General features: G+C 52.9%; 1 protein-coding gene and 1 long non-coding RNA gene across 4 annotated transcripts in view; both read left to right on the top strand.

Moving 5' to 3' along the window:
• MAPK1 (mitogen-activated protein kinase 1) overlaps nt 1-14,557 on the top strand; it is a 68,882-nt gene extending 54,325 nt beyond the window's left edge. The window contains exons 7-9 of one of the 3 annotated variants that reach the window (XM_041003708.1): nt 5,760-5,869; nt 7,430-7,555; nt 13,951-14,557. In XM_041003708.1, the coding sequence (XP_040859642.1) occupies nt 5,760-5,869; nt 7,430-7,546 (227 nt within the window). In that variant the 3' untranslated portion in view covers nt 7,547-7,555; nt 13,951-14,557. The other 2 variants (XM_041003707.1, XM_041003706.1) reach the window with 2 other exon arrangements.
• Nucleotides 14,558-14,750: 193 nt separating this feature from the next.
• On the top strand, nt 14,751-17,840 carry LOC121171964. The gene is made up of 2 exons (XR_005886189.1): nt 14,751-15,717; nt 15,791-17,840. It is a non-coding gene; the product is annotated as an uncharacterized LOC121171964 (long non-coding RNA).
• Nucleotides 17,841-21,797: the final 3,957 nt, after the last annotated feature.

Here is a 21,797-nt window from a genome sequence, read left to right as displayed (position 1 = left end):
AGTATTTAGAATCTTCAGTATTCCCGATTTCTGCATGGAGGAGGATTTGTCTTCCTGAGCTTTATTTAAAAGCAAACAAAACAAGGAAGCAAGCATAAAGGAAAGAGAGAATAGGTTGAATTACATGGAAGTTGAAAACAAAAAAGATTTTGAATCCAGTGTGGACAGAATGTTCTAAAGTGACCAAGGTGCATGGTGTGTGTATCCTGGCTGTCCTGAGAAAGGCAGGGCAGCACAGTGGTTATGTCTGTGTGCTCTGGCAGTGGCCTCCACGTCCAGGCCAAGACACTCAGGACTTTAGCTGTGGACTGGTGAGGTAGCCCTCCCTTCTGTGTCATCTCATCTCCGGTCTGGGGCAGATGGCAGTCCCCACTTGGTGGGGAGTCGTTATTGGTCACTCATGTTAGATCTGTCGTTAGTGTACAAGAACTGAGATCTAAGACCTCCGTGGATAAGGAATCCCATAGGAAATACCAAGAGGAGGACAGAAACAGCAGTTTGGTAGCTGGTCTGGGCCATGTTAAATCAAAGACCCTGTCTGTTATTTGCAATGAACCTAGATGCCAAATGTTAGCTAGGTAACAGTTGGTCACACGGCTTCCAAATAGAATGTCATATGGAGTCGTGGAAAGATGACATAGGAAAATTATACTAAGCACAATTACTGGGGAAAAAAAATAGCACAGCATTTGATATCTGTAGTATGGTTTCCTCTCCTTGCTGCCTTAGAAGCTGGGGTGCCGTGTTCACCCCTGACCCACAGCCGAGGAACCCAGGTGCACGTGTCAAAGTCAGCATCGCCATTCCCTGATACTGCCAAGATGTGTAGGCAAGCTAGGCGCTGCCGACAGCCAGCACAGTTTGAGGTGCTTAGAGCAGCCGTGGACGTTGGCAGGCAGAACCAGACGACACACGCTGTGAAGAAAGATGGGAAATTTTGTGTTCTCCATGGTTTTTAAATGTAAGAGAAAAATGCGTTTTGTACAGAAAGTTGCACATGTCTCAGATAATCTGAAAAGTGATTAGACCATTCCTGCCCACCACAGATGCCAGAAGCCTGCAGCTATTCGTAGGTGGGTCCTAGGCTGTGCGCACATAGTTCTGGGCGCTGTCGTGGTCACTCACCGCTCCTGCCCACCACAGGTACCAGAAGCTCTCTGCCGTTGTAAACGGGTCCTAGGCTATGAGCACGTGCTTCTGGGCGCATTCATGGTCACTCACCTAGAGCAGGTCAGTCACCCTGAGGTGTCCAGGAGCTGTTCGTGCCTACCTGCAAAGGCAAGTGCAAGGTTGGGAAGGTGGCAGAAAGAGGCTGCTGGAATTGGAGAACAGCACCATCCATGAATGAGGGGATAGGGACCCCAGGCATCACAGTTTGGCTGAAATAGAAGATGGCATTCGAAGCGAGAGTCCCTGCAGTGTCCCTGCAGTTGGGGATTCCCAGGACACAGGCTGGAAGGGGTGGGCGGCCCAGCAAGATCAGTGGAAGCATGAAGGGGACTGGGAAGGCAGAGAGGGCTAGTTCCTGGAGGGGGAAGGGCTCGTGGGCAGGCCCTGGGTTGGGGCAGGTCTAGGTGAGGGAGAGGCCAACTCTGTTCTGGCAGGTTGATTTCTCAGTGGCTAGGAGATTGTGGAAGGTCAGGTGACAGGAACCTGGGTAATGCACTCCTTGTGTCCCTGAAACCCATGGGTCCTCTCACCATGTCCCTGAGGCCAGAGCTCTCATAAAAGAGCTAAGACACACTCTCCATGTTGTCACAGAAGCAGCAGTGGGTGGGACAGTGAGCATCTCAGCCCTGGGACCAGGCTCTGGGGCGGCCCTTAGACTCCTTCTGCTTTAGCCTTCCTGCTAAAAAAAAAAAAAAAAGCCGTTGCCAGCTGCACACAAGGAGGTTCTTGCCAAAGTACAGCAGAGAGCACGCTCCCTGTGGTCTTTCCATGCTCTGTGCGTGATCTGCAGTAAGCTACATGACCAAGCAGCGGAATGGGCACTGAGCATTCCTCCTGCATTCCTCTGAATACAGGGTTTCCCTAACAGCAATAGTGCAACCGTCAGGGCTGTGAGCCAAGTTCGGTTGCCTTTTTTAGTCGGCTGACGAGTGTGGGAAGGCCCCGAGGGCTTGAAGTGTATGAGGGCTGGTGGAGCAGAACAAGGGACAGTTTGGTCCCTCTCCAGCTCTGCCCAGAGTGGCCGGTGGAGGTCACAGGTAACAGTGTTGTTGAGGATTAGTTTTGTTAGACCAGGCAGGTGAATCCAGAGAAGTTCTGTGGAGCTGAGCCGATGGCCTCTCCTAGGGCTGAGCTGGGACAAGACAGCTGGTGAGTGGGGGGGGATGGTGAAAGGTTGCCATGCACCCTTTCAAGTCAGAAGGTGTGGAATTCAGGGTGGGCACCAAGTAGAGCCAGGGCCTGCGGGTAAAAATTTTTGCTAAGAGGTTTAAGAACCTAGAATTGAACTTAGCAGGACAGACAGGTCTGTGTGAGATCTGTGTTGCCTTGCGCTCTACACATGCAGTGGCCTTGATGCTTCCTTCAACCCAGCAGCAAGAGACAGCTGTTGGAATCGGACCATGATCAAATCCTCCTGGCTGTTCCTAGCACAGACATGGTCTAACTGGACACAAGGCCAAATGACTTCAATTTTCCAGAAAGTCCTGGAGGAGGTATCTGACTTTCAGCAGGGGGAGAGGCCCGAGGCTGAAAGCAGGAAGTGCAGTAAATTTTATTACCTGCATTGTAGACACTAGAGATCTAAGGTCTCCCAACACGCCCAAAGCTCCTGTCCTCACATCTCCCCAGGATTCTGTGGCACTGGGATTCAAGCCACAGGGTCCAAAGTGTGTGACCCTTGTGCTGCCTTATCCTTACTCTGCCTGGCCACCCAGCTGGGGGCCAGACCTCCCTGGAGTCCTCCCAGCATCCTGTGCCCTGGAGTGTCCTCCAGCCTGTAAAAGCAGAGCCCTCAGTCCCGGTGCAGTAGCCTAGTGACTAATGTCCTCGCCTTACAACTACTGAGATCCCATATGGGCACCCGTTCATATCCCGGCCACTCCACCTCCCTGCTTGTGGCCTGGGAAAGCAGTCAAGGACGGCCCAAAGCCTTGGGACCCTGCATCTCTGTGGGAGACCTGGAAGAAGTTCCTGGATCCTGACTTCACATCGGCATAGCATTGGCCGTTGCACTCACTTGGGGAGTGAATCATCAGACGGAGGATCTTACTCCCTGTCTCTCCCTTTCTCTGTATATCTAACTTTCCAATAAAAATAAAATAAATTAAAAATAAAATACATCTTAAAAAAAGAAGGCAAAGCCCCCAGCCTCCTGAAGCCCAACAGCACCAGCAATGCCTCCTAGGATCAGATATCTGCGCTCCTCTGAAAGAAGTGGAGCAGGGCCGGGGAGGCCTGCCCTGGCTGGTTCCCAGCTCCCTTGAGCTCTTTTTGTCTCGTGTTTTGAAGATTTTTGTTTATTTTTCTATTTGAAAGAAAACTTCCATCCACTTGATTCATTCCCCCAAGTGATTGTAAGTCAGTTTGGCTGGTCCTAAGCCAGGAGCTTCTTCCAGGCCTCCCACATGCGTGCAGGGGCCCAAGGACTTGGGTCATCCTCTGCTGCTTTTCCAGGTCATTATCAAGGAGCTGGAGCAGCTAAGACTCGAAGTGGTGTCGCATGCAGAGTGTGCTACACTCTGGTGCCAGTCCCTTAGAAGTGATTCTTAAAATGATCATGAACGCTTAACATGCCAAATTTGACATTGCGGTTTTTGCGTGATCCCTGCCCATTCTCCGTGTGGCAGTAGGTGTTAACCACCTGCAGGTGGCCTAAGGAAGCCTCACGTTTGCTTGGTTTGGTGTCACTACACTTGCTGCATAGTCATGTTCTTTAATGCTGGTTTTCCAGACCTGCAGTGGATTTTGATCTTGGCCTCAGGGTCTGTGAGCCAGGGCCCTTTAGGAGAGTTCAGGGCATTCCTTTCTTGTGTGTTTCATATTCTGGAGGCTCCTGTCAAGGTTTCATCTGGGAAAAGGACCTACTGCTTAAGGTGAAAACCGGTGCTCTGAGGATCAGAAACTGAAAGGGGAAAAACGGGAATGGGAGTCGACAGTTTCTAAAGGAAACCCCTCTTGCTGTATCTTTCCTGGAACAAGAACAAGAGCCGTGTGTGTGGTTTCCCAAGAACTAACCCTGCGCTCAGTACCGAAGTGCCTGGGTGTGTTTCCCCCAGCCTTTGTCCCAGGTGATGTTAGTCGGGCCCGGTAGCCACCCTTGTGACCTGAGGTGGGGCCTGGCCGCCAGCCACAGAGGCGATCCAGCTAAGCTGTTCATTAGCTGGCCCCTTGATGTGAAAGAATCACCTACCTGTTGGCTGACCGCTGGCCAGGCTGAGACAATAGTGTTGCCCGTGGGCCATTGCTTTTGATACTGTAAATACAGTAGTGATTTAAGAAAGGTTTTAAAGAGCTGTCTTATTTTCATTTGGAAAGCACTGTTACAGAGAAGGAAGGAAAAACAGATTCTTCCAACTGCTGTTTCACTCCCTGAATGGCTAAAACAGCCAGAGCTGGGCTGGTCTAAAGTCAAGAGCCAGGAGGTTCTTGCAAGTTTCCGCATGGACAAATTTCCACATGGGTGCCAGGGACCCGTGCACTTGGGCCATCCTCTGCTGCTTTCCCAAGCACATTAGTAGGGAGCTGGATCAGAAGTGAAGCCTTGGGCCTGGCAACTAAATTCTCACTTTGCATGCACTAGCATCCCATGTTCATATCCCGGCTGCTCCACTTCCCATCCAGCGCCCTGCTTGTGGCCTGGGAAAGCAGTAGAAGATGGCCCAAAGTGTTGGGACCCTGCATCCACACAGGAGACCCAGAAGAAGCTTCTGGCTCCTGACTTTGAATCAGTTTAGCTTTGGCCACTGCAGCCACTTAGGGAGTGAACAAGCAAACTGGAGATCTTTCTCTCTGTATCTCTTTCTTTAAATCTGCTTTTCCAATAAAAATCAGTACGTCTTTAAAAAAAAAAGAAAGAAAAAGAAGTGAAGCCTCTGGGACTCACACAATGCCCATAGGATGCTGGTGCTGCAGGCAGAGGCTTAATCTGTCAGGCCAACCTCTAGGAAAGATTTTTTTTTTTAAGAGATGGGGTAAGGTTTTTTGTTTTGTTTTGTTTTTTGTTTTTTATTGGAAAGGCGGATATACAGAGAGGAGAGACAGAGAGGAAGATCTTCCGTCCGATGATTTACTCCCCAAGTGAGCGCAACAGCTGATCTATGCCGATCCGAAGCCAGGAGCCTCTTCTGGGTCTCCCACGCGGGTGCAGGGTCCCAAAGCTTTGGGTCGTCCTCGACTGCTTTCCCGGGCCACAGGCAGGGAGCTGGAAGGGAAGCGGGGCTGCCGGGATTAGAACCGGTGCCCACATGGGATCCCGGGGCATGCAAGGCGAGGACCTTAACCACTTGCGCCACTGCGTCGGACCCTAGGAAAGATTTTTGTAGGTTGATTCTTGACCTTCTTCCTGGAGCTTCTGGCTGATGGCCAGGCCCCTGTGAGCACCAGGGTCGGTAGCAGTCAGGTGGCACCACAGCACCAGGAGACGGAGCCATGGCCACAGTAAGCACCCAGAGGATGGACTGCCATCCCTGTGGTGGTTCCTACAAGCTGAGCTCAGTGATGTTGCCAATCTGTTTACTTATACACTAAGTGGAAAGTATTTCCGGCAATTGCTTCTGCCTTTTACCACTACAAAACCTTTCTCTTGGCAGCTCTGGACTTGCTGGACAAAATGTTGACATTCAACCCCCACAAGAGGATCGAAGTCGAGCAGGCTCTGGCGCATCCCTATCTGGAGCAATATTATGACCCCAGTGATGAGGTAAGCACCGTGCTGCTGACTCCAGGTTGGCCAGCAGCAGGCTCGGCCAAGTCCTGAGAGCATGTGCCACTGCCTTCCCTGGTCCTTCCCACCCCTCAGGCCCACCTCCAGGCTGCTGGTGGGAGCTGGGTGAGTAAGAGCAGGCAGGGCACCAAGGCTGCACATACTGCGGGTGTGGTCTATGGCAGGAGACAGGTGGACCAATGGATGGCAAGGGTACAAAGGGCAGGCAGCTTTCTTAGGCTAGGGACCATGCCCAGGCCACAAAACAAGAAATCTGCCTGGCTGGCTCATGCTGTGGCACGCTGACCCGTCCTCACTGCACCTTTCTCTGGTCAGAATGGCAGCACTGCCCCTTGTGCTCCCACCAGGACAGTTGCTGGACCTGGCTCTCTGCTTCCCTCTGGGCTCAGTTACTCTGGAGGGTACCAGAGAAGCCTGTGATGTGCGCAGAGTGTGGCTTGTTCTGGTTGAGGCTCACGGTAAAAGAGGGTGTGGGAGGAGGTGCCCAGCCTGGCAGGTAAAGCCCACAACCCAGGTTGGAGGTCCCAGCCTGCTCCTGACTGCACCGCCTGCTAATGCACACTCTGGCAGACAGTGGTGGGGGCCCCAGTAACAATTGGGAGCTTGCTCTCTGCCTCTGAAATAAAATAAATTTTAAAATATGTGTTAAAAAGAAGAAGAATGAATAACAGCAGAGGTATGCTTTAACCAACATCCTCTTCCACACCGATCCTGTGAGGCGCCCTGCAGAGATGCCTGTGGCTTAGCTGGCGAGCTGGAGACAGGTGTGAAGGGAGGATTCGGGCTGCTGCCAGGCTGCACAGGCTAGAAGTTTCCTCAGCCTCCAGGTGCTAGACCACGAACTGGGCAGCGGGTGGCATCTGCAGGATCCCTGAAGAGGTCTGGACATGAAGCCACGTCGAGGCTGGGAGTGTGTCTCCTTGTTCTTCCCTTTGCACGCGAGCGCTTTCCCCAGGCTGCTGACCAGAGTCGGTGTCTCCGTCTCCTGCCCTCTGGAATGAGCATACGGCCATTGCTGACTGATAACTGCTGTCACCAGGGTCTCAGTTCTGTAGCATCACTTCATTGTGGGCACTTAAAATGTCCTTGTAGTCATTGTGGGTCTTTGACTTAGTCTGAATGTTTATCAAAATTTTTAAAGCAGAGATCATGCTGTGTACTGTGAACATGGCATTTCCCATGACGCTGTCTTCCTGGCAGCTTTGTGTCAGTAGCTCAGTCGTGTGTTTGTACAAGGCTGTTCTACCGACTGAGTCAAGTATGTTCATTGTGGCGGCATGTAAACATGTAATTTCTGTTAGTGCAACTGTCATGGAGACAGGCGTCTGGGGGTACTCCTGGGCTTATGGTGGGATGGAGACCACGCAAGCTCGGTTCACGTGCCCCCATTCTATCCTTGGGTGCTCCCAGGAGTGTGGAGACAAGGGCACAGGTGCTGTTGTTCGAACCCTCAGCTGGATATGTTTCAGAGGCAGTCATGGCTGCTAGCTTCGCCGCAGCCGACTTTGACAGTGAAATGTTTCCTTTCTCTTCAAGCCCATTGCCGAAGCTCCATTCAAGTTTGACATGGAATTGGATGACTTGCCCAAGGAAAAACTCAAGGAGCTCATTTTTGAAGAGACTGCAAGATTCCAGCCAGGATACAGATCTTAAATTTGTCAGGTACCTGGCTCTTTAAGCATGCATTTAATGTTGGGGGTGGGAAGTAGGGGGTAGGCCATATCACTAAATACTAATAAAAGGGGAAAAAATAGCCAATTTATTCATCTTTAGTTGAACATAACTTACTTCTTGCCTCATATAAAGCTGGAGAAATTAGACTTCATCTTTAACCATTGTTAGAATACTTTGTTTCTGGCATTTGTTACTGACCTGTAGGTTCTAGTAATATGAAATGAAAGTGGTAGATTTTCTTTCTTTCTTTTTTTTTTTTTAAAGATTATTTCAAAGACAGAATTACAAAGAGAGTAAATGACACAGATCTTTTGTCCACTTAATCACTCCCCAAAAGGCCTCAGCAGCCAGGGCTGGGCAGGTCTGAAGCCAGGAGCTTCTTCCAGGTCTCCCACATGTGTGCAGGGGCCCAAGTACTTGGGCCATCCTCCATTGCTTTCACAGGCGCATTAGATCAGAAGTGGATCAGCCAGGACTCCAACAGGTGCCCATGTGGGATGCTGGCACCTCAGGCAACAAGTTAACCCAACTACCCTGTAGTCCGAGACCACCATATAATATTCTAAATGTTCAGCAATCCTAAGAATCATGAACATAGGATGATGGTCACAGCTGAAGGAGGATGGAGTCTGGAGAGCACCAGGAAGATGGCAACGCAAGAGGGGGAGCCATCCAGACTGTTGGCATTCAATGAGAGGAGAGGAAGGATGGGCTAGGTGTCCCAGCCAGGACACAGCACAGCCCTTCCCAGCCTGGCTTCACATTTTCAGAGCAGTCCTAGTGCAAGGATGTGTGCACAGGTGCGCTCTGTCGGGGCAGGCATCGGGGTCCTATGTTTGCTCGACAGCATGGACAGCACTCAGCTTCCTATCAGCGCAGCTCAGCTCCAGCACAAGCACATCGGGGAACAGTCCCCTGTCCTGGGTCAGCATGTCCCAAAGGGACATCCATGGCTCAAGCCCCTTTCTCAGGGGTAGCCGGCATGACTGCAGACTGCTTGTACACATGGTAGCGCTGTCCCTCTCACCTGTTCTTGGGCAGTTTCAGTGTGCAAGGCTCTGTCTGGGCAGGGATCCCTTCAGGACTGTCCCACGGCAGATCCCCATTCATTACATAATCCAGAGAGTTAGCCCCTGTCCACCTTCCTCGACGAGAGAGAGACGGAATGGCTGTTCAGGTGTTTGTTCAGGACACTCCTAGCAGGGGTCTGGTTCCACAGTGGGGACCGTACTCAAGAGGCTGTGACACGGTTCTCAGTTCAGACCACCAGTGTGGGCACATGAAGCCAGAGGAAGCTTAGACCAGGCCAGTCCATCAAGGACATGTGGACTCAGGCCAAAGCTAGGTGAGGAGGGGGAGAATATGGTGATATTGGTAGATATTGGAGACTCTATGGAAAGAGGAGAGGGCCTGTGTGAGAGCTTTGTAGGCCTGAGCAGGGAAATACAGAGCCAGGAGCGAAAGTGGAGCAAAGCTGGGGAGATGCTGCGGACAGAATGCAGGGAAGGGCTACGCAGGGTCAACGCAGTGAGCGAGGGCCCTCAGCCAGGTAAGAACCACCTCCAAACTGAAGGGCAGGGGATGGCAGGAGCCTGCTGGGGGCTGAAATCACTGTGCCTCCACGCAGAGCCTCTGAATCTGGAGCCACCTGCCTCCCTGAGAAGCCAGGGTGACACTTGCAGGCAGCGCCCTCGGGATCGCTAGGAACAAGTAACCAAGAGCAAACTGGGTCAGCCGAGTCTGCAGCACCTGAGAGCCAGGTGGCGGCAGGGAGCTGGAGGTTGGAGGGCTTGAGTGATAGCTGGGGGCTTTTGGAGATCTGCTGTCCTGGCAGGAAAGACTGGAAGGAGGGGAGCCTGAGTGAGCGATCTACCCAACACATGTGTGCAGCAGCTGTGCTGGGGCTGTGGTGGGGTGAGAGCACAGAGGTCAGGCCATATCCAGAAGACACCGAAGTTCTCCAACCTTGACAGCTGAGGCCAAGCTCAGGGGAGGCAGTGGCACCATGAAACCCTTGCCTAACCCGCCATTGACGTGGGACACACCCTGAGCAACACTCCCAGACCAAGGTACAGGGTAGCCAGGCCAGGTGCTCACAGCACCTGAGGCAGGTATCATATACCTGCTGTGAGGGCGCAGCCTGGCATGGCTCCAAGGAGCAGGAGCCACCTGTGTCAGGTTCCCTCTTATTGCCCTCTGCCAGAGTTTGTCACCTGCAGTGATGGGCCGGGCCACACAGCTCCTCCTGGATCCTCAGGGGCTTCAAGCGGGGGCTGTTTGTGTCAGGACCTTGCACACATTCCGTGGGTGGGGGTAGTCGCAACAGCACCCCACGTCCTGGCAGCCGAGAACTTCACTGGCTGCTCAGGATCAAGAATGTCCCTCGCTATTCCTCCTTCACAGTCCCGTTGTCATGCTGTTTTCTTGCAGCCATTTGGCCTGCCACTTTTCCCACGCCTCCTCCCTGGGTCCAGGCACATTTCTGTGCCAGGTACTATACTGGACACCAGAATTAGCAGGCCAGACCCATACCTGTGACCCCCAGGAGTGCCACCCTGGAGGCAGGAGGCCCCCGCCAGAGCAGCTGTGCACACTGCCAGTGTAGAGGAGCAACTGGGACTGCACAGGGTCAGTTTCCATCATTCACTCAGTCACATTGAACACCTGTTAGTGCCATATGCTAGCCCCAAGGAGACGCAAACGGCCATGCTGAGGCCGGGCTGTTTGCTAGTCAGAGGGGGAGTGTAGCTGTACAGAGCCAGGATGTCAGGACATATGGGATGGAGCTGGAGCAGACAGGGCAAGCCTGGGCCTGGGCGCCGCCTCCCTGAGGAGCCTAGCCCCCCCAGAGGCAGCCTCTAGGTCTAAGGTGTCACCTCAGTAAGCCTGCAGCTGGTGGTGAGGAGGGCCGTGGGGGGTCACATGACAGTCTGCAGGAGCAGCAGTTGCTGGGCTACATGATGTGGGCGCACACCAGTGCCTGCCAGAGGCGCTGGCAGCCCAGCTGTGAGGGTCCAGATGAGGTGGCAGCATTCATTTGCCCTAGTATGTGCTTAGTATGTACTTACATTTTCCCATGGTAGGTTTTTGGTATTTGTTTTGTTTGGTTTTATTTAAAGTAGTAGCGTTCCAGCACGATGGCTCAATGGCTAAATCCTCACCTTGCAAGCACCAAGATCCCATTTGAGCACCTATTTGTATCCCTAACTGCTCCACTTCCCATCCAGCTCCCTGCTTGTGGGCTGGAACAGCAGTAGAGGATGGCCCAAAGCCTTGGAACCCTGCACCCACGTGGGAGACCCAGGAGAGCTCCTAACTTCAGATCAGCTCAACTCTGGCCGATGTAGCCACTTAGGGAGTAAACCAACAGACAAAAGATCTTTCTCTTTGTCTCTCCTTCTCTCTGTAAATGTGATCTGCCTTTGCAATAAAAACAAATAAACCTACAAAGAAAAAGAAGAAAAGAAAGACAGTCCCTATTCACTGGTTTTCTTCCCAAATGCCCAGAAGCAAAGAGCTCATTCCGGGTCCGCCGAATAGCTGGCGAGAACCTGTGCTCCCTCCAGAGTGCCTGTCAGCAAGCAGCTGGTGTTGGGAGCAGAGCCTGGGCTCACACCCACGCACTCTCATCAGGCGTGTGTATGTCACAGCCAGCGTTTAACCATTGCACCAGACACTTGCACACACATCCTGCCTTCTTCTCATGACATTCTCAACTCTTCTGAAAAGCAGACGGAATTTTAAAGTGTGTGTCCATGATCCCATCGCCTAGACTTTACAGTTGAATGTTCATGTACTTGTGACCTTCCGTCCTTGCCTGCCTGCTCTCCCTGTCAGTCTACCTGGATTTTCTTTCTTTCCTTTCGTGCGTTTAAAAGGAAGTGACCACCATCTAGGCTGACTTGCAGCTTAGTCCTCTGGAATATAAAGGTGAATCCAGAGGGAGGTAGGGCAGGGAGCAGTGCTTAGGCCACATGCTCAGTTCTTGCCTTCACGTGTGATCTTGACAGCCACAGCAGCCTCCTCTGAAGTCAGCACGCATCCCACGTTAATGATCACAGACACCAGAGAAGAACATGTGTTTCTGCCCATGTGTTCTGATTCGTATGTTAGGGGCACAGCTGGGCAGAGAACCCCAGTATCTTAACACCCCACTGGCCACATAGCCCTAGTCCTCCTCCGTGGGAAAGAGTGTTGTTGCTGAGTGAGATCACAAGCTCCTGTGTGAGAGCCGGGGGTCAGCCAGCCAAGCAATGGAAGCCCCCACATGCCATCACAGCATGCCTGCTTAGGCTCCTTGTTCCGGCTTCCTGCTAGTGCCAGTCCTGGCACCCAGGGGGGAAACCTGGGCTGAGTTCCCAGCTCCTGGCCCCTCACAGCCCAGTCCCAGCCATAGCAGCACTGAGGAGTGGGCTAGCCAATGGGAGCGTGTACCTTTCTCTTTGTGTCTCTTTCTCATGAGTGAATGAGAGCAAACGTCGTGGCCCTCAGAGGGATCAGTTGAAGGAATTGACGGGTTAATATGGTTAATACCTTGGAACCGGTTAATTCTCACCCAAGCCGCCTGCTCCCTGCCCTGCCCTGCCCTGCCCTGCGAGACTGAGGGAGATGGAAAGGCTTTGACCATCTTCCTCATCTACCTGTCCTGTGGATCTTCTCAGAGTGACACGGCGAGATGTTCTTATTAGCCAGCATTTTTACACCAGTGAGAGTCTCCAGAGAAGGGAATATTGTGTTCACATTTTGATACATCTGGTCAAATGTCACCCGCCAGTCGTCTCACCCCAGCTCCCTCACCAGAGCCACAGAGCACGGAGTGTGGTTTGACGGGCAGTGTCCTTGCTGCCTCCAGGGAAGGTACAGCATGTGTGGAAAGCGGCCGTCGAGTTAGCCATCGCGTGCAGCGGGTGCCCGGTACCTCTCCAGGTGTGGGCAGCCTCGGCAGTGTGTGAGCCACTGTGGTGTGCGTGGAGCGTGGAGCATGGCTTCTCTGAGTAACAGGGGCAAGGATGTCGCTTTCCTAACGTGATGCGTGCAGGCTGGTGGGGAGGCAGCTGCAGCCAGGTGTGCTTGCTCTCACAGAGCATGCAGCCCCCAAGCAGAGAGAAGGCTTGCTGGAAGCAGGAGGCATAGGTTTCTGTGTCGTGTAAGAGCACGGTGGCATCCCCTGGAGAGGCTGCTGAGGTCCACCCATTGTGGGAGCAGATGTGGCTTGCTCATAGAGGCCAGCAAGTGAGACCAGAACTGCCCACAGGTGGACGGGGCCTTGCTTCAGGCAGCATTTCTTCTCCCTCCCCAGCTGCTCCGCTTGTGTCATTGGGCCCTGCAGCCCATGATGCCTGCCGGTCAGTCGGGACTTGGCCTGTCCTGACGCATCGTGTGTGTTTGTGTTTTGGCAGCACGAGGCCTCCGAGGACTGGACGCGCTCCCACGTTGGTGTTCTTCTTTCCGGTCCCTGACCCCTGGTCCTGCCTCCAGCCATCCCAGCTTCCCCACCCTAACTCCTTTGAGCTGTGTGGAGGGGCAGTTTCTGATAGTTGTGGCTTTCATGCTTTCCAAGAATTCCTTCCGTCCAGAGAGTGTCTCCTGACACACACACAGACCCCGCCCCCCATATGTGTCGCCCAGCGGTGACCAGCAGCAGCACGGCTGCTCCTCATCACTTTAGTCACTATCCGCTTTCTGGTTTGGAAGATGCAGTGGTTCCTCCTTCTCCTGTGTGTGACACCTGCTGATGCCCGCAACCCTGCCAGCGTGAGGCTCCCTGCAGGCGGGTGCCAGTCACTGCTTTTCATGGCATGATGGGGAGGGCTGATGCCCAGGGTGCAGCAGCCCCGAGTTTGCACTTCATGTCTGACCATGACTGTTGGCCAGGAGCCTACAGGAATGGCTCAGGGTAGCATGGCAGCAAGTGCTCCTGCCCTGTGAGGTCTCCGGAAGCACAGGCCCCAAACCCCGGTCCTCCTGTCCTGTTAGTCACAACATATTTAAGGTATGTGCCGTTAGCCCAACTTGCAGCACAATCCAGTTGTGCTCTCTAAATACAAAGAAAGTCCTTACTGTGCCCAGCAGCATCCTCCTACCAATGGCCTGTGGTTGCTGACACTGTCTGTTGAGGCTCAACCTTTGCCACACTGCCTCCCACACAATGCTGTGTTTGTGAGATGCACACAGAGTCATGGAAGGCGGTGGCCTCACTCCACGCCTGGCGGGAGGTGGACGAAGGTGGTGGGCCCTGTGCCATGTAGCAAGTCTCTGGAGAAGAATGGAATGGACTCAGGCCGAGTTTCAGGGAACCTCGGCCAACCCTTCCCAAGGGTTAGCAGAGAGGAACACTGCGTGTTCAAATGAGAAAGTTGTACGGTTCTTTTTTCCTCCTGCAGCATGTCCACCGCTCCGGTCCCGTTCTCAGCCTGCGGTATACTAAACTTGTGACACAGCCTCCGTGAGCTCCTGATGCAGTTGCCACGTGTCCCCCGTCCCATTCCCCCCGGTACTTCTGATACTGCTGAGTGGAGAGCGTCAAGGGAGCGCTCACACTCACGCTCCACGGATTCCTAATCTCTCTCTGAGCATCCGTGCCCGCCGCTCTGTGCCGTGGAGTTGACCTGGTGTCTGTCCCAGTGCGGTGCCTCCTCCAACTCCCCCACTGCTCTCTGTGGTGAGAAATCTGCCTTGTCCCCTAAGTACCTGTGCCCTCGCATGACTGTCAACAGCTCCCTGTGCAGAGCCCGCTGCCCAGGCGCCACGAGCCTGGGGTCAAAGCGAACAGCCTGTTGTGGTCTCTCAGCTGTGTTCCGTGGGAGACAAAGCAACTGGTTTTTAAAATTTCATTTCTCAGCTGTCCTTTTTTTCTTGTTGTTTTTGTTTGTTTTGTTTTGTTTTGTTTGTTTGACAGCAGTGGAGAATGGGTTCTATAAAGACTGCCTGCCAATCTAAAGAGCAATGCACTTGTAATCCATGGAAATAAATGTACCTCTCTTACCTTCACAGCCAACCTAAGTTCAGTGTTGATTTCCTCTGGATCAGCAGGCCTGATCAGACAGGTTCAGCCTGCACTGCAGACGGGAGCGCACACACACACACACACACACACACACACACACACACACACACTCTCTCTCTCTCTCTCTCTCTCTCTCTCTCTCTCTCTCTCTCTCTCTCTCTCTCTCTCTCTCTCTTTGGTCTATACAAGATGATCTAGAAGGACGGATCCCAGGGTTGGGGACAGAGGATGGGGATCCTTTCGCTCTGCAGATGGGAGAACACAGCTCACACACACATACACACACACACACACACTCTCTTAAGTCTATATGAGACGATCTAGGGGCAGGTCCTGGGGTCAAGAACAGAGCAGAGAGCAGTTCTGACAGGCACTTCCCTCAGACACCGCACGGAAGCCCAGGTCCCTGGGGTTGGGATCTTTGGCCGGCTCCCAGCAGGTCCTGCTGTGTGTCCCCCGGGCTGCTGCTGAGGCAGGCTAGCTGACTGATCCTGAACTCTACCTGCGATCCCAGCAGGGCTGGGAGTTACCCCCGCCATGCTGGCAGGATGTAAAAAGCTCACTCACTGTTAATACAGTGATAAGTTGGCTTTTTTTTTCAGTCACTGCCCATCTCACTACTTGTGTTTCTGTGTACTTTTAGACGGAGTGCTAGTACTGTTATGGGGTTAATTTGTGGTCCCCATATGAAACCATGGCCTTGGCTACAAATCGCTCAGGGCCATGGGCTCCTGCCGGCCCCTTGCTGGTGCTTATTGGGGTCGGCGGGTGGGGGTTCACAGCATTCTGAAAGCACGCCCCGCTTCCTAGAGGATGTCCAGTCCGCAGTGCGACCCTGAGCGCACCAGCTGTCAAGCATGAGACACTCCTGCTGTGGGCTCTTCCACAGGTGAGGCAGTCATCCCATCCCTGCCGGTGGGTGTCAGCCACCTCCGCGGGGACCTTGCCCGGCTTGGCTTTCAAGCTGACGGCCTCTTTGGTGTCTAAACTGTAAAGCAAATAAATAAATAAATAAATAAATAAATAAACTTTCCCATTGAAACATTCCAATGCTCTAAGCAAGTCCTGAGACACATACCTGAGGAGCTGAAGGGACAGGTCAGGCAGTGGCAGGGAACGGTGCAGTGGCCGTCCGGCTGGAAGGGTCTCCCCGTGCCCGAAGCGCAGCACATACTCTGTGTGTCCACACTCTGCAGCACCTCTTGGAGGCTGCTGAGGGCTCCCCCGGCCCCCACAGCTGGGACATTCGTGTCTCAGGAAGGGCCAAGGTGTCCTGCCTGCCCGGGGCCCGCATGCCACACAACAGTCGCACCCTCTGGAGGAGACTGCTTTATCCTGATTTGCTGATGTCCGTGTTTTGTTTACATTGGTCGCTTTTCTCTGCTACAGTAGCAGTACCTTCACACACACACACACACACACACACACACACACACACACACACACACGGTATGCACATGCGCTTTTGAGTCTCCCCACCCCGTGATACTTTTATATTTGTAAACTAATGTTCCGAAGCAATCCCAAGTGTAAGCGAGATATTTTTGTAAAAAGCAGTGGTTTTGCAAACCCAAACAATCCTGCCGCGTACATCCTTCAGAGTGTCTATGGCTTGCAAACGGTTGCGCTGGTGTTTGGAGGGGTGGGGAGCAGGGCAGGGAAGACCAAATTGCCCTGGCCTCTCCCCAGCTAGCTAGCTCCCCACAGAGGGTCAGCAGCAGCTGGGACCCCAGAACCAGTTCTCTTGGGGTTGCAGCACCTTCCCCTAAAGCCCATTGCCTTTTCTGTGCTGTTTTATCCTTTTCGAGCGCTCGAGAACATTCTGGAACTGCTCTGTTTCTGCTTTGTACTGGTTGGTGCCTTCTTGGTATTGTACCCCACCCACAACTCTGCATAGATTATTTAGTATAATGGTAAGTTTAAAAACAAAAACAAAAAAAAAAGTAAAAGGAAGATTTTATTAAGAATCTGAATGTTTATTCATTATCTTGTTACGATTTAACATTTATTTGTGGTATTTGTGATTTGGTTAATCTGTATAAAACTTGTAAGTAGAAAGGTTTCTATTTCATCTTAATTCTTTTGATGTTGTAAAACGTACTTTTTAAAAGATGGATTATTTGAATGTTTATGGCACCTGACTTGTAAAAAAAAAAAAACTCTACCAAAAAAAAATTAGAATCATTAAATTGTGTCCCTGTATTACCAAAAATAACCTAGTACCGTGCATGTCTAGTTGAATTGCAGTTTTGTGCCTGAAAATATGAAACTGTCTATTTTCTTCCCATTAGTTTTCCTTGCTGGCTTCCCTCGACTTAATGATGGAGTTTCCAGAAGTTCTTCCGTCCCTTGGATATGCATAGGGGGCGGGAGGCTGTTCCGCGTGCATCTCTCCTTCTGAACTTGACACCACCCCTATCACCCCTACTCCACACACACAGGGGCAGAGGTCCCAGGCATCCCATTTGCTCAGGCTAGGCAGTTGTGGCTTCCTGTCATCAGGCATTAGCGAAGGTGCTGGGATGTGTGGTGGACGCAGCGCAGAAAGAGAGGATGGGGTAGACCCCTGAGCCCGCCCCCTCTCCGTGAGTAACAGCTCCTGGCCTCCGGCAGGTCCAGCTGCCACTTGCACCATGTGCTGTTGATGGTGATCAACAGCTCACAGGTTGGGCCTGGAGCCTCCTAGCTGGGCACTCTGGCTTTTGTGTATGGTTTTGCCTTTCTCTGAGGTGTCACTCAAGTGCCTGCTAACCAGAGTAACTGCTTCTCTGTTCATTTTGTGAGAGAAACCTGTCACAAGTACCATCCAGGGATATGAGCTCATCAAGCCCCATCTGGAAGTTTCTGGCAGGGTCTCTGCAGCCCTTGTGGGAGAGTTGTGGCAGACGCTTTCTCCTGGGTTAGTCCTCAGTGTGGTCCAGAGCCTACAGAACGCAAGTGTAAACTGCCCACTTTGCTCAGCACCAGAGTCTTAGCTATGGTGGCTCATCAAGAGACAAGAGACAGACCCTCCATCCCTTGGTCCTCCCCATGTGCCCACCAGAGACCAACCAACCAGACTGACACCAGGAGCCCAAAGCTCCATCCGGGTTTCCTACCTGGCTGGCACGGACTTAAGCATTCAAAACATCATCTGCTAACTCCCAGACACATGAGCAAGAGCCTGGGTCAGAATGGAGCCAGCTGCACTGGGGTCATGATGTGACACTGCTGCTTACAGTGCCACATCGCCATCAGCTCTGGTTCCAGACCCAGCCACTCTGCTTACACCCAGCTCCCTGGAAGGCGGCAGCTGATAACCCAAATACTTTGGCACCTGCCAAAAGGACTTGGTCTACCCTCCCACATGGGGAACCAGGGTGGAGTTCTTGTTCTTGATGGAAGAATTTCTCTCTCTCTCCCTCCCTCCCTCCCTTCCTACCCCGCTTCCCCACCCACAAATCACCTGTAGGCTGAGGAGGACACTGGTCAGAGTGGAGGGCTTATGCCACATCACACCTTTTTCAGGGGGTGTGGGGGCCGGCAACATCCTGCCAAAGCCTTGCTCTCACTGCCCACATGCTGTCAGCTGTGGCCCAGGGGACAGGCCACAAGGCTGGGAGGAAGGGGCCATGGCATCTACAGCCAGCAGAGGCTGTGGGAGGCAGTGGTCAGATCCCTGTCCTGTCCAGTCCACCTGCAGAGTGGAGTGAGAGTGGGCGCCAAAACCAGCCCCATAGGAGTTCCCTTTTCCTTGCCTTCTGCTTCACTTTTGATGAGGTCTGAGCACTGCTTCTCCCACCCATCCCCCACCACCAGAGCTGCAGGTCCTGACCAGGGCAGGGCCAGGGAGTTCCCCAGGCCTAGGAGGACCCAAGGACTCACGTGATGACAGCCCCGTGAGGGCCCATGGACGGTGTGGTTCCGCAAGCTGAATCATAAGCCCTCCAGCTGCAGGCTCGCAGGGACCCTGAGAGGTGGGATGGGGTGGGATGGGGACCTCATCCTCGTCACCCCCAATCCTTGGCCACTTGGGGAGGCCCCTCGGCACTGAGGGCCCACACAGGAAACAGGCAGGTGCTTTTCATCATTGTGGAATGGACAGTCACTTCTATTTCCTCCGTCCCTCTCATCCTTTATGTCTGCTTTCTGAAATGTGGTGCAGGAGGGAGGCTGTGCTCTGGCCATTCTCTGTTCTGCCTTCCTGCACTGGCTGGGAAACAGGCACCGTATGTGGTGGACACGGCAGCCTACACAGTGCTGGTAGGAACCCTGGCCATGTAATCCCAGTGCCATACGGAGTGGGTGGCCGCACAGTGGATGTTTGTATACAAGGTAAGGACCATCGTGGCTGGCTGGGAGGCAGACCAGGGGGCACGGGATCATTGCTGTGGGGCTGCTGGGGACCGCTGCCTGCTAGCTGCATGGTGAGAAGTGAATGATGGCCTCGGCAGGCACTTGGGCTTTGCTGGGATGGAACCAGCAACGTGCAGAGATGCTGGGTGGGACTGTGTCCATTCAAACCCCAGCTGAGCCAGACAAGGGTTTAGTTTCGTTTCTACTTTGCTCTGGGGGACAGTCTTGACTGCACTGGGTATGTCCAGTCATGAAGCCACTTCGTCACCAGTACTTCTGAGGAAATGAAAGCAGTGAGTCCCTGTACCCCCCACACCACCCGTGCCCACCTGTTCCACCAAGCCATGGATTACAGCTGCTGCACACAGAAGCCAACCAAAGAAACAGCAGCAGGTGAGATGAAGAGAGGAGCAAATGCCACCACCTCCACCCAAAGGCAAGGCCACAGGTGGTGATCAGCACCTCCGCTGTGGGACAGGATGACATGTGAGAGTGGCCAGTGAGGCAAGCCAAGAGGTCGCCAGCAGGAGGCCGGACAAGAGGAATGGTTCCTCTTCATTCTTTAAGAGATCTGAGCCCAGCACAATAGTCTAGTGGCTAAATCCTCACTCTGCATGCGACAGGATCCCATTTGGGTGCCAGTTCATTTCCCAGCTGCTCCACTTCCCACCCAGTTCCCTGCTTGTGGCCTGGGAAAGGCAGCAGTCAAGGATGGCTCATAGCCTTGGGACCCTGCACCCACATGGGGACCCAGAGGAAGCTCATGGCTGCTGACCTTGGATCGGCTCAGCTCCAGCTGCTGTAGACAGTTGGGGAATGAGCCAGTGGATGTAAGATCTTTCTGTCCTCTTTAAGTCTGCCTTTCCAATAAAGAACTCTTTTAAAGAGAGAGAGATCGCCCATCCATCTGTTCACTCCCCCAAATGGCAAGCAGGTTAGTGCCGGTCTGCTGTACTGACACTGCTGTGTCGCAGTGTCTGGGTACAAGTCCTGATTCTTGTGTTCTGCCCATGTACACCCTGGGAGACCCTATGGGGCTTCTGGCTCCTGGCCCAGCTCTGGATGTTGTAGACATTGTGCCGAGTAGACCAATGAATGCAAGATCTTTCTCTATCTCTGCCTTTATTATATTTTTTTTTTTTAGCAGAGGGAGAACCAGATGTATCACACATTCTCCAGATACCCTCCACAGCCAGGGTTAAGCTAAGACAGGATGAAACCAGGAGCCTGGAATTCCATCTGCGTCTACTCCCACAGAGTGGCAGGGGCCCAAGCACTTGTTCCAACCGATGTTGCTTTCCCAGGCACCATGAACAAGGAACTGGGATGAGAAGCAGAGCAGGGTAGGACTTAAACCGGCACCTGTACAGGATGCCAGTATCGCAGGTGGCCTAAAAAAAAGAAAACACTGGCCCTTAACCCCTCTACCTTTTTAATAAAAATAACAAGTTATGAAAAGGACAGGGCAAGCCTTGAGGACTGGAGAGGGACCAGAAGTAAGAGTAGAGGAGCAGAGCAAGTGGAGGAAGATAAATGCAGAAGACAGCGTGGGATCTACCAGGGCAGTCATTTAGCTTTCAGCAGTGTGGCAGAGCAGTGAGTACTACCCAAGGAGAGCAGCCACAACCTCCCACAGCCTGAGCTGTTTTCCCAGGAGACACTGAGCCAGAGCTGAGGGCAGGCGGGAATGCCGAGCCCATGGAGTGAACTCCAGGGCCTTGTGTGATCACATTCCATACCTGAAGCCCGTGGTTGGGAGCACTGCATGGACAAAGCCAACTTGCCATGTGAGTTACAAGCGGGGTACCACCTCAGGTGACACGGAGCTCATGGGTCCAAAGAGGGGTGGGGAGGATGGGGAAAGGATGCAGTACCTAGGCTTGGGACAGAATGAGCCGACAGCCATCGATGCAGACTCCGATTCTGCAGGTCTCCCATCTCGGGGGTCCATCCAACCAGGACCCAGCATCTGGCTTATCCGTGAAGGGAACAGACGGAACATGAGGAGATGGGGACAGTCCAGATGGTTCCACCAAGAACAAGTCACAGACCTGAGACCCAGTGACCTTGCAGGCTCTGCCAGTGTCCCTGTGAGGATTTGCTTGGATGTAGCATCTTTGTGACAGGTGTAGCCAAAGGGCTAATGCTCTATAGTGCTGGTGATCAGCGAAGGGGGATCAGGAGCACCAGAGAGCAGGGCAGTAGGCATTGTCCTGGTTGCTCAGGAGCTTGGGTTTGATTCCCAGCTCTGGCTCCTGCGTGCAGCTTCCCACCAGTGCAGGGCCATGGAGGGTCCTGCCACCCCTGTGGGAGACCTGCTTGAACTCTTAGTTGGTCGTGGTCATTGGAGAAATGAACTAGTCAATGACCACACTTGTGCTGGGTCTCCCTGCTTAATTCCTTCCGACGGCTGGTTTACTCCCCCCGACATAGCTGCAATAGCCAGGACTGGGATGGGACAAGCCAAAAAATAGATGTCACATTGGATGGAGGTGCCTAAGCATTTGAGCTCTCATCTGCTGCTTTCCCAAGCGCATTAGCTGGAGCAGAAGTGGAGCAGCCGGGACGCAAACTGGCACCCATATGGCATGCCAGAGGCTTTACTCATTATAATACAATGCCAGGCGCCCACACCCTTCCCCCAAATATAAAATGTTTAAGAAACATAGTAAACATTGCATGGAAGCTGTCCTGTCAGTGGGAGACCTGCAGACAGGCTTGAGGATTCTAGGCCATTTCTCTCCCCCAAAAATTATCTTCTTCTGTTGATATTTTCTTATGTTTTTGCACAAAATGTATACCATGGGCAATGTCTTTAAAATTTAATTTATTTGATGGGCCCAGCACGGTAACAAAGTGGCTTAAGTCCTCACCTTGAACGTGCCGTGA

This window comes from Ochotona curzoniae, unplaced genomic scaffold (assembly GCF_017591425.1).
Source record: "Ochotona curzoniae isolate NIBS_2020 unplaced genomic scaffold, NIBS_Ocur_1.0 scaffold_274, whole genome shotgun sequence".
Classification (NCBI taxonomy): Eukaryota; Metazoa; Chordata; class Mammalia; order Lagomorpha; family Ochotonidae; genus Ochotona; species Ochotona curzoniae.
The sequence above is the reverse complement of the archived record's forward strand: the minus strand, read 5'-3'. Positions and strand labels throughout refer to the sequence as shown.